At 42.2% G+C, this 13,028-nt stretch overlaps 1 protein-coding gene across 1 annotated transcript in view; it reads right to left on the reverse strand.

The window, feature by feature from the left end:
* Nucleotides 1–235: 235 nt before the first annotated feature.
* MCHR2 (melanin concentrating hormone receptor 2) overlaps nucleotides 236–13,028 on the reverse strand; it is a 23,578-nt gene continuing 10,785 nt past the window's right edge. Inside the window, exons 2-5 of the mRNA XM_004710897.2 lie at nucleotides 11,868–12,077; nucleotides 8,784–8,978; nucleotides 6,037–6,156; nucleotides 236–697 (exon numbers count right to left, since the gene is read on the reverse strand). Coding sequence (XP_004710954.1) covers nucleotides 382–697; nucleotides 6,037–6,156; nucleotides 8,784–8,978; nucleotides 11,868–12,077 — 841 coding nt within the window. The 3' untranslated portion in view covers nucleotides 236–381. The remainder of the gene's footprint in view (nucleotides 698–6,036; nucleotides 6,157–8,783; nucleotides 8,979–11,867; nucleotides 12,078–13,028) is intronic.

The raw sequence follows: 13,028 nt of genomic DNA on the forward strand, positions 1-13,028 counted from the left end.
CTGTTAAAGTGAGGCCACGGTTTGGACACAAAGGCCAGTAGTTGTCAGTTCCTTGGCGAGTTTTCAGTAGATGGTCCCGGGCAGATATTTCTATCAGTGCACAGACTTTAGCATGTTCTCCTAACTCTATACAGCATGGGAGCTCAGGTTTCTTACATGAGTCCATTGCTTACCCCCAATAAAAATCTACGTTTTACATTTTAATAAAGTTAGTAATAAAACTCATTTCATTTGGGTGGCTTGTGACAATTCTGTTCCATGATGCTACAAGTCACAAACATACAAGAACAGTGGGCATATACAAGCAATCTCACCGACCTTTCTAATGATGTCAATAACAGAGATGTAATTATTTAGACTCTTAGTGATCCACTTGCTCTCTTAAAAGTTTGATTTCAGAGTGTTTTCCATATTGGTGATTTTCTTGTCAGTCACTTTCCTTGGAAATTGAGGCAGGCGTTTTCGGAAATTTCCACTCATCAGGATGTAGAGGAAAGGGTTAATGCTGCTGCTGGTATAGCTGAGACAGATGGCGAGGTAATAGCCCACGTAGAAGGCCAGCGTGGGATGCTCCATGTGCAAGTTCACCAGTTGTATCACATGATATGGAGCAGCACTTAGAATGAAGACTGTCACCAGCACCAGCACCATCGTTGTGAGCTTCATCACCCGCTGCCTTGGGAGACTGGGATTATAACTGTAAAGACGACAGTAGAATAGGCATGAACAGAAGCAACCGTAGAAATAACAGGGCAATGGTTTCCTAGAACATTCAGATAGTTCGTAATAGCTTTGTTGTGAGGTATGAAGGTCATTGTTGTTGCAATTTATTTAAAGAATTGTGAAGACTGGTTTTTATTCCTGTTAAAAATTTCCCAAACTGGAACATTAGAAAATAAAATAAAATCATGAACAGAGTGCAGAGTTATTACCCAAAGGATAAAATAAGTATACATAAGTCTATACTGATAAAAGCAAATGATTGAAGAAAATGAGAAGAAGAGGTGGAGCTTTACTGAAGAATTCCAAGTAATATATGTAGATACTCCCTTGGGCTGGAACCCACTCAGTGGCAACTAACAACACTCATTTCTGGAACATGGACATTTCAGGCCTGGCCCCTACTTTCTTCTTGAAGGTGGGCTAGCTTAGTGCCTGACTTCCCTATAATAGAGAAAGAGTCAAATAGTAACTTGATAGTGGAGAAACCTGGCAATACTTTAACCAAGTAATCATGGTCTAGAGCTGTCATGTAAAAACTTCTGTTGTTGTGTTTTACATTGTAAAGGTTTTTATTTTACAAATATTATTTCATGTTAATACATTTTATCAAAGGAATTTTACATGTCTTTCATTTGCCATCCATCAGTTACAATTTAGTTCCTCTAAATCTTGTAAAAGTTCATCTTCAAGATAGCCTTTAAAGGAACCTACGCTAAAATCCATCATGGTTGTGAAGATACTATCCAGCAGGTATGAATCACAGATCTTGAAAAATTAGCAGAGTAATAAAATTTAAAGGAGTATAATGATAAAGCTTGTAGAACATGTGTAGGTTCAATATTTCTATTCGTGTAGATCTCGGTCATTGATGTCCCCAACTGGTGGGATGTTCACAAGGTAGCAAAAATACAAAAGCCTCCTGGGAAAAAGGTTATGGTCAAATGTTATGGTCAAAAAGACAAAATGTTAGCCTCCTGGAAGCTGGCTGCTGAGTTGGGCTGGGCGAATGGCAGAGAAGTGAATGCCGGGTGAAGGATAAACTCTGGGTCCAGTAATCCATCCTTTTTAACTGAAGGAGGGAGATTTCATTTGTTTTCTGTGGGAAGAGCTTTGCTGGCATGAGGGGTGTGAGGAGATGGGCAGGGAGAACCCTAGTAGGTGCGGTGTGTCTGGAGAGGGCAGAACCACATGGGTCAAACCTTACACCCGGAGGGCAGAGGCCTCCCTTCATGGGTGCAGGGAGAGTGGATGAAGTGAAACTTGGGGTGCGAGGGAGCAATCCTGTGGCCACCAAGAACCCACATGTAGATAGGGTGTCAGGCTGACCATATACCAGACCTTCTGTAGCAGCCATTCCAAGCCCATTGTGGGGTTTCGTTTCTTTCTTTTTTTCCCCATTTTTATTAAACTTCTGGTTTATCTGAAAAAAGAAAAAAAAGACACCTGCTCCTCAAAGCCAACTGGAAATCTCCACCGCTCACCGCTCCTTCGAGGTCCTAACTCTAATTGGTTTTCAGTCCCGGTCAGCCTCTCGTCTGTCTCCCCTGAAACTGCTGGCCAAGGTCATCAGTGGTCACCACACTGGTCACTCTGTCCTCATCTCACTTGACTCATCAGCACCTGCTCACAGAGGCGACCGGTCCACCCCACGAGCACTTCTGGATGCCAGCTTTATGATGCAGGAGCGTCTGCATTGCATGTGCTCTACTGACTATGGTTCCTGTTGCCTCTCCCTGTCCTGTGTCATCTTTTACATGTGATGCTCTTCCCTTAAAATAAAGATCCAATAGTGGGGGGAAAAAAAGCAATTCAGAAGCTGCCTTCTAAAAGTTTTGGCAATGACCACATTCTGTTTCTTTATTTTGACAACGGTACCGCTGTGATGTGAGATGTTGGTCATGAAGAAACTGAAAGAGGATTTGTATTGCAGTGAGACTCCTTGTGTGGTTTCTTCCCTGAGTTCTTAGAAAAATGGCTTAGAGGGTTTCCCAAGGTTCTTTGATGCTTCTTTTTCCTTCCTATATTTGAGAGTTTATACTGTTTTTTGTTTGTTTGGGCTGCTGCCTGATTGGTAGATATGGCATGAGTTGTGGGTGATCAGTTCCTAAGTCATCAAGGCCTGGCTGGACTCCACTCTGGCTTAGGGGACCTCACCTGAAACCGATGCTCTATGGTCCGTGGCAAACCATGCCACTCACAGTGGCCCACACATGCCAGAGTAGAGCTGCTGCACAGACTTTTCCCAGCTGTAAACCTTTCTTCTGCAGAAATGAAGGCTCGTTTTCAACTGCTCACCTTTGGGGTAGCAGCCCCAAACTTAACCCATGGTGCCACCAGGGATCCCTACCCTATGCCTTCCATGAAGGAAGACAACACAGATGTTTTAGCAATTTTGGGCTGAAAACAGAATGAGGGACATCCACCAGTTGCCCAAAACCCTACCCCAGAAATCCTCCAGACCTGGGAGAAGTGTGGCATTTTTATTGCTGTCAATGGCAGCAATGGTGGCCTCAGGAGCAGGGAAGACAAGTGAGCCTAGAGGGTGAGCAGAGCCCACGGAAGAGCTGTGCCAGCAGGGGGTATACCTGCTGCAGGGAAACATGTGAGAATAAACATCTGTTCATAAAGAGGATAAGTGGGTTTCTTTGAGATGTTGAAGCTCTGAGCTGGGATGCCTCTAAGATTTCCCCTCCTGCATCTCTTAAATTCTCTTTATATTAATTGTTGGTCTCTTTCTCTACCGGATTAAAGTTGTTGGTCTAGGTCTGGTGCTTTCAGGAGCTTTGAGGGCGCTGCAGTGCATTATTGAGCCCAGCAGAGAGAGTGCGTGGGATGACTGTTGTCAGAACGAGTTGGGGAATTGAGGAGTTGGGGATTTGAGGTATATTTGACCTCTGCCTCACAAGAACCAGTTTTTGCTGATTTTCATAGTTAAAGTTATCCCTCCTGAAGTTAGTTATAACATTATCCCTGGAGTTAACACTTCAGGAATATATACAAAATCTCTGTATTTTCTTTGCAACTTTTCTGTGAAATTAAAGCTACTGTAAAATAGTATAGAGTTCCCCAATTTCTTCGGGCTATGTCATATTTAGACATTTAGCAGAACTCTCCCTGGGGACATGGTTAAGGTAAATAAACAAGCCTGGGAGATAATGTGAAACAAGGTAAGGCAGCTTGATTTCAGTGGGAAAGAGTGGCTCCTCTGCGGCTTATCAGCGTGGGCGTGATTCCGCTGCATTCTTGCGTTCTGAGGCATATCTAACTTGTGCAGTCTTTTCCCCAAAAGATGGACTTAGCATTTCTGGGGGGGGTGGGGGGGCGGGATGTCAGGAGGAAAAGGACGTGATCTGGAGAACTGTTTTAAAAGGACTCAAACATCCTCTAATCTTCATGTCCCTGTGTTCTGTACTATTCCATTTAAGTCTTCTCATCGATTCAGTTCTTCAGGTGCATTTACAAGCTATTTCCCCCCTATATTTATAGCATCTTACCTTACCAAGTCTAAATGAACCACCTATCAAAATGTATCAAGGGATTTCATGAAGCTAAATGGAAAAGGTTGTGGTACTTATAGTACTGGTATTTTGCTGCAGATTTTCACTCATGATGGTTACATTGTATATATTTTTTGGGGGGTGGTGTGGGGGTGGGTGGGGAGTAGGTAAGTCTTTCCAAGAGTAGAAAGCCCCTGCTGACCTTGTGGTTAGCAGCCCAATGCATAGCCACTAGGCCACTGTGGTAGTTTCACAATTTCATGTCAACTTGATAAATAAGAATGAAGGGGTGGCCTCTAGCCTGTCAATCAGGTCACAGCCTGGTGATCCCTCCTTGTGGGCATGGTCTCCTCATGAGGATTCTGGGACCTCCTTTCTTCCTCCCTGGAGGTGGGACACACTCTCTCTCTGCTTCCCATTCCTGTTGACAAGCCACATGGAGCCAGGCTGATGGCAGCCAGAGCTCTGGAGATGCGTCCAGTGCCATTGGATCCACAGGACGTTCCACCCAGCGGCCAGCGATCTTCCTGCATACAGCATCATTGCACGTGCTGGTGCTGCGTGAGTCTGAAGAGGAATTCATGGGTTAATATCAGACTCATGGGCTAATATAGAAGTTAAGGACTAGATCTGGAGGTCGTCCCAGGTGGCTGCCATGCGGAGATTCTGTTTGGGCTAGTTAGAACGCTAACAGGGTGGAGTGGCTAAGACTATGTATTCCTTGAAAGCAATGGAAACTGAATGAAGAAACCACTGTTACCTGCTGCAAACAATAAAGGCTAGTCAGACAGTTACCAACCGGCAAAAAGGAGCAGGTCAAAAACAGAAAGCCTGGGAGTGAAAGAAGAGTTTTTTGATGGGTAATGTAAGCTTTGAAAAATTCCTGCATATCTGGTAACCAATATAGCCATACATAAGAGCCTTACACGTGCTCAGGACAGGATGCACACTCAGAAGACTTCACAAGGCCCTGGGTCAGTAGTCTTTAAGCTCAGTCAAGCAGGAAGTATAAGACACGGCAGAGTTGTAAATGGCCTGGCTAAGCATTGAAGTCGTGAGTATATTCCTTCTACTCTACAAAAGACCTAAATAATAATTTTTCTCTTTTTACTTTATTTAATATCATCATATTCAAAATGTCTAGTTTTCAGCAAACAATTAGGGTGTGTGCCCCCCAAAAGAGGACCCCCTCCAAAGTATAATTTAATTAACAGAAAAAAGCAAGAAATGAGCATAAACTCTCCGTAGGAAAGACATCATTAGACTGAGACTTACATCAACTATCTTAAATATGCTCAAAATCCTAAGGGAACCATGAAGAAATTACTAAAAGAAACAAGGAGAATGAGTTCTCAACAAGTAGGCAGTATCAAAAGAGACAGAAAGTATACAAATGAGCCAGATGAAAAGTTTATAGCTGGAAAGTACAATAATCAATGTGAAAAATTCACTACAGGAGTTTACCAGCATATACAACTAGATAGAAGAAAGGATGAACATACTTGATGTTAGATCAAATGAAATTATCCAAGCTGAGGAACAGAAAGTAAAAAGAATGGCGAACAGAGCCTTAGAAGGTTGTGGAACACAACAAGCATGTCAACATGAATATACGAACAACAGAAGTCCCAGAGCAGAGAAGTGAGAGAAAGGAGCAAAGATATGTAGAAATAATGGTTGAAATTTTCTCAAATTTGATATAATACATGAACCTACCTATTCAAGAATCTCAAGAAATTCCAAGTATGATGTTTAAAAAGTTCTACACAGAAAACATTATGTATAATTATATATGCAAAGTAAGGTGGACTCTTACCATCCAGCATCTTTATTTTGTTGATACATCTCCCAAGTATAGCATAAAATTAAAATATAGCACACCAAAATCAAAGGTAAAGGGACAAAGAAAGTTGTTATTGTCAAATAAAGTGTATACCTGTAAAATGAGAGAGAGAGAAAACATTACTGTTTTATTCACTATACTAGGAATTAACTTTTCCAATTTTGAGGCATACTTCTGTGACTTTTCAGGGTGTAGGGCAAGAGTCTCTAGGGAAAAGCTATTTGGGGAAGAAATCAAGCTCTTCATTGTTGAGTGATAGTGAAGCCTGTCTCCGGTTTAGGCAAGTCCACCTCTACTGAATGAAGAGCAGGTAATACTAGTTATCATTAAAGTTGCTTTTATTATTATTATTAACAAGAACAACATGACATTCATTATGCAATAGGCACTGTTCCCTCCCCCCCCACCCCCATCAGCCCAGCTGTCTCACGCTGGTGGCTTTCGTATTCTGCAATGCTGAAAACTATCCACCAGTTTTTCAAACACCAGTAGACCAATGGTGGACAGGTTTCAGTGGAGTTTTCAGATCAAGACAGACTATGAAGGTAGGTATGGAATTTTAAAAATTAAACCTTATAGATAGCAACAGAGCATTGTTCTACTTGCTGGTTTTAAATATGTCACTAGGGGGATCAATTGCTAAAGAAGGAATCATGCTCAGGGAAGTAGAGGGCCAGCGAGGGCATCGGAGACCCTCGGGGTTATGGATTGGCAGAGTAGCTGCAACCTTATGGTAATTATGAAGATGGTGAAGGTCTGAGCAAGGTGTTGTTCGGTTGCATGGACATAAGGTTCTGGTGCAGAAGGGTATGTATGTGTCAGTTGAAGTGAGCATAGCAGACTTGTGATTTGAGAGCAAATAATTGGAAATACAGTCCCATGGGTACCATAACACCAGACGGCACTCCCTGGGCATGATGGAGGGCACGCGGTACAATTTTGTCATGGTGCTCCTCCAGAGGCCTTCTCAGAGTAACTCCATTCCTCCACAGAGCTCACGTATTCTCCTTCCTGGCAAAACCCTGGCCTCTGAGGAAAAGGCAGGCCCCGGTTGGGTGGATGTGGACAGGGAATAATTAGGAGCAGAGAAGAGCACGGTAGTTCCAGCATCAGGTCCTTGTGAGGACTTCCTTCCAGGAGGAAGGATCGATGTTGTCATCTCAAAATATCTTTATGAGAATCAACCAAAACTACCAAATGCAACTGTAGATACAGAGCAGTTCATCTTTTTTTTTTTTTTTTAAGCATCTCTCTTCTTTTTAATATCATATAGTGGCCTTAGATTGCATTTTAAGCAGGCTGTGGCCCATATTAGCATATAAGCCATGAGTGATTAAGTGATTAATTATTATGAATCACGGTTGGTTCTTTTTGGTTGGCTGTTGGTGTTTGTATGTTGAGTGTAGCTAATAAATACCAGTGGGGGAAATAATCAATGAACAATCCTATTCTTATGAAGATGTCTTCCCTGGATTTGAGGCTTTGCAGGGTCTGTATGAGGTTGTGACTCATCCATCTGACCAGTGATGGGGTGGGGAAAAGAAATTTGCCAGGCTAACAGAGGTGATAAATATAGAAAGCAACTAGAGCAGTCCATGGCCCTTGAAAAACTGAAATAACCGATTCTGACTCACTGTGGTCCTAGGGGTCAGGGAGCTGTCCTACAGGGTTTCCAAGGTTCTGATCTTTTACACAAGTAGACAGCTGCAACTTTCCTAGGAAACTAAAACAAATCCACCTAAAACCAAACTTGGTGCCATCACATTGGCTTTGTCTCCTGGTGACCCCAGGCGTTATCGAGTAGAAGTGTTCTAGAGGGTGTTCTTGGCCGTGGTCTTTACAGACGCAGACAGTCAGCTCTTTCTCATGTCATAGCACTGAGTCCGTCTGAACTACAACCTTTAGATTAGTTGCTGAGAGCCAACTGTGCCACCCATGGGCCTGGCCTTTAGGTGGCTCTCAAAACTTTAATTTGGTCATGGACTTCTAATGCTATATTTACAAACTTCAAGTTTGTAACTTCAAGGAAAATTTTGGCTTAATTTTTCTTTTCAAGGGAAAATATAAAAACTGAAATGGCTGGGTGGGATGTCCATTGATAAGGCTTGAGTCTGTAAAATTTGTATGCCCTCTTGGAAAAGGCTGAATTTACTACGTTGCTGGATTCCTGGCTTGTCTGGCTGCTATGTATCATTGACATTCGTGGTTCAGTGTATCTGCAACCACTGAGGTTACATGATTCAATTGAAAATATTTTCTATAAATGCTACCCAAAGAGTAAGCACCCAGTAAAACCATACAATCAACGTGATTGTGGAAAGCAGACCGTAAGTCAGGAGACTCATGAGCAAAGGGTTCCCGCGGATACCCTATGAAGCTGCTCATCGATGAGGAAGATGAACAGGGAAGATAATAGGTGCTTGCTCACTTATGTGTAGTGAACCATTTCACTTGCTTTTTACCACATCCCTGTCAGGAAGTGCACATTTGGAAAGAGGCTTTGATTTTGCAGGTAGATGCTGTGGGATTTGAGAAGAGACAGATGTCAACTATATATAGAAGCAGAATCTATGATGTGTAAAAAAGGTGAAATGGCTCATTCTAGATGAGGAAACACAGGTAAGCCCATGCTTATCTTGCCTCCAGGGAAATTTGACCTGGAGGATGAAGTGCTTCCCAACTTAATTCAATTCTATATTTCTTAATTCTTAACAGCTTACCAGAGGACATCATCAGGGGATGTTAAATCAAAAGCACAACTCTCGACACCATCTTTGAATTTGATGACCTTTGAATAGAGCCAGACAGGCAATGCCAGAATCAAGGAGGCGGCCCAGAGGCCCATGTTGATGCAGATGGTCTTGTACCTTGTTCTCCAACTCCTGAGACGAAATGGTTGGACCAGAGCCAAGTACCTGCAAAGCATTTGGGAACAATCAATAACGGTATGGAGCTTCAAGGATGAAAAGTTTACGACAAACGTAAATGACTCGTTTTTTGGGTCCTCCCTGAAGCATACCTCTGTGAGGGCAAAAGAAGGTGATGTTTTCTAAGATCCAACTTGTACGTACAGAGAAAACAATTCTTTACCCAAATGTTTAAATAAACCACTCACCAAAATAGCTATCATTTTCATGAGCAGATCAGTAACTCTGGAAAGATCCTGTAATGCAAACACTTTCTTTACCTTGTAAATGAAGGTATTTGTCTTAGAATAGTGATTTTCTCCATTAGGGTTAATCCCGTGGAGGTAGGAAGGAAGAAAGCATGAGGCTGATAGAGACTCCCCAGCAGGGTTAGGTACATTTAATAGACATTTTTTCCCCTGTATAGCTGTACAATAGTTTCTCCAGATTCTTGAAGATTCAATTTATCGAAATCACAGTGAAGATAAAATGAGCCTGACTTATTTAGGCAATATAAATTCTCCAAGGAATTTAGGCTGGAGGCTGGAGGAAGGAAATGGGTTAGTATTTTGGGGAATAGGTTTTCTGAAAAATTACTTATTACATTAGGTTCATAAAAAAAGACTAATCATCGATCAAACTTGAAATCAGGATATATTAACCTCTCGCAAATCCCAAAATTTCCAGAGCCACCTGAAAACAAAACTATAGAAAATGTTCAGATTCTGTGGAGAGAGTATTGGAAAAAATAGTTTTGCTGAAGGTGGAGATAAAAGACAATATTAGCAAAAATAAACTAAATGTAAAAGATGGTTTTGTTATTATTGTTAACCACCATCAAGCTGGCCCAAGACTTAGGGGGGCATCTAAACTTTGCCTTTCCTGGTGAACCCAGTGGTCGGTTGTAGAATGAACGCCCGTCAGTTATGACAGTCTTCAACTGGCTGATATTTGGAAGTAGATCTTCTTCCATAGGCATCCCACTGGAGACTGCTGCAATCGGTCAACTATTATAACGACACTGAAGCCACCACTGACACAGTTGCTCATCTAAAACAGGACCGGCATGTGCAACTTTCTCTCCCTAGTGTCGGAGCACTGGCCAGCTCACTAGGCGTCCCTCAAGGCAAGGTCAGCATTGGCCGGCATCATCTGAGCTACTCAGTTCTATACATTAGTGAGAAAATGTGGTGTGAATTATAAATTGAGACGCATATTTAATATGCTGGTATTTTCCAGTAAAGGAGCAGGATATAAGGATGCATGAAATAATGTCATTATTCCTTTCCATCTGAGCGGCAGGTTTATATTAACCTTGTCATCCCTTCTTCATTCATCTGAAGATGTGCTCACTTCCTCCTGGGAAGGACCACGTCAACGGGGAAAACAGGCAGTGTTCAGGGAAAAGTTCTAAATGGACCCAGGAAAATTGAACACCTTCTTCAAGATTGACATTCATTTTTTCCAGTATTTCATCAAATGTTTCAAGCAGCTGTGTCCATAAGGATTTACAACATTTGAAACCCTCCAGGGCAGTTCTACTCTGTCCGACAGGTTCTCTGTGAGCCGAAATTGACTTGATGCCAATGGGTTGGTTTGGAACGCGATGCCAGGCATTGTGACACAGTTGTTTGGGACATATCAGTGAACAAAGACTCTACCTCTGTGGAGTGTGCATTTCATAAGGAGGTAGAGCTAACCAAATAACAAAAAGAAAAGAAACATAAATTAAGGATGCAATATATAGATCAGGGGCGAGGGTGACATAGCAGCTTTGAGTTACGGGGACGGAATAGAAGTAGAATCTAAATGAGAGTCTCCTAGATAGCATATGACAGTGGTGCATGTTATGGCTCTCTTCAGGGCCCATGTCTTCATGTGGAGGCTTTGGCATCTGGACGACGCAAGAAATACCCTAGCTTTCATGCTCCCCAGACGCCCGACAGTGAAGTTGTTACGAGCTGCTTGTTATCTCTAGAGTCCTAAGTGGACTCATCATCATCCTCATCATCATCACCACAGTGACTGAATAATGAATATCATTAGCTTACAGGATTGGTGGATATAGCCACTGCACATTCCAGAACACAGTAGAAAAAAACTTCTAATGATGTAAAATGGCAACATTTTTCATTGAGCAATATATTGATGAATGTAAAAGATGGCTTTCCTGATAACCAGCAATCTCTGAAGAGCTACACACGAACCTCTATCCACTCTGCTGATTGCTCAGAGGGAGCTACTCGGTGATACTCTGAGTGTGAACAGCGAACCTTGAGAGAGAGGTTGGGAACCCAGTGGTGCAGTTAAGTTCCTGGCTGCTAACCAAAAGCCCAGTGGTTCAAAACTGCCAGTCTCTCTGCGGAGCAAGACGTGGCAGCCTGCTTCTGTACAGATTTACAGCTAAACACCCTCTGAGGCAGCTCTCCTTAGTCCTGTAGGGTCACTAAGAGTCGGCATTGATTTGATGGCAGTAGACCCAGGCAGTGAGGAGCTCCGCCACTGAGTCTCCACCTGCCTTCAGCAAATCCCTTTGCAGCTCCGGGCCTCAGCTGCCTTATTGCAGTATGATAGAGGGAGTTTGTTCTGGTTTCTGACATTTCATAATTTTGTGAATTTTTTTCTTGCAGTGAATTGTAACTAAAACTAAGGTAATAATGAACGACAAGGGGGCTGGGGAGAGAGACTTTAGTGTTTTTAATTTTCGCTTTAAAAAACAAATTTCCGAGTGGCATGAAAAAACATGTCCTTAAGGAATCAATCCTATGATGATATAAGAAAAGAAAGAGAAGTTTGGCTGTTATAAATTTGCACCGATGTTACTTAAATTGGAACACCTTAGAGGAGTCCCGGGTGGCTTGGCATTAAAGGAAGGGCTTTCAAAGCCCCTTCACTCACCGGTCCACACTCATCGCAGTCATGATGGCGCTGCAGGCAAACTGGTTGCACGTATCCAGGGATGTGATGACGGTGCAGAGAGCTCCCCCAAATACCCACTCTCCTCCTCGGGCCCACTGGTGAATAAGGAAAGGCATTCCAGTGATGTGGACCAAATCTGCCACAGCTAGGTTGCAGATATAAATGTCAGGGATGGTTTTTTTCCTTGACCTGAAAGAAAGAGAGAAAAATCGAGAATTGACATCAAAACATGTACTTGTTTCAATTTATGCACCTGCTAGACGATAACAATTGCCATGATGAATTTTAATAAAGTAAACTCTATACGAAAGCATATGCAAATGTCTAGTCTTTTGTATATTGAAGCATTTTGAATGATTTATAACTAACGGTAGCTTTCAAAATCCAAACCCATGTCAAGCTAGTCACTTTGATTTCAACTCATGGTGACCCCACAGGGGTCAAAGTAGAGCTGCACTCATGAGAGTTTTCATTCTTGTGATCTTTTCAATGCAGATGAACAGATCTTTCTTCTGAGACACTTCTAGATGGGCACAAGCCACCTATCATTAGCAGCCACATCCTAACTATTTACATTACTGCCACAAGAGACTCTGTTAAAATATAGTCAATTTACAATATCCCGGTGTATAATGTAGCTTGGGGACTTAGGACCATGGTCTTGGGGGGCCAGCTAAATCTTGGCACAGCATACTTCACAAAGACATCGTCCTACATCCTACTGTGGTGAGCAGCAACAGGGTGATGTGGCAAGAGTGCTGTTCCATTGCAGGGATTGGAATCAATGTCATGAATCAAAATGTGTATGAACGGTTGAATGGGAAACTGACTGTAAACTTACATTGAGATCAGAATAAAAAGCATGTCTAACATTGTGTTAGTAGCTATTCCTCCCCATTTAGAGTAAAGAACAGGGAAGAAAATCAAAGACTCAAAATCAATTTCCTACCATAGATGAGTTACTGCTTCCAGTGCTTTGGCTAATAGTTTCAGTGTAGCTTGAACGTTTTCTTGCATTACCATTGGTCCTGGCTCTAACTCTCCATTTTTGCACATTTCATTATAATATTTGAATTTGTCTTCTATAGCTGTCCTTTGAAATTTTCCATTTAGCTCTTCGATTTCATCCACTTTCTTTTT

Source organism: Echinops telfairi, unplaced genomic scaffold, assembly GCF_000313985.2.
Source record: "Echinops telfairi isolate 266 unplaced genomic scaffold, ASM31398v2 ScPeMD7_3533;HRSCAF=4204_0, whole genome shotgun sequence".
Lineage (NCBI taxonomy): Eukaryota > Metazoa > Chordata > Mammalia > Afrosoricida > Tenrecidae > Echinops > Echinops telfairi.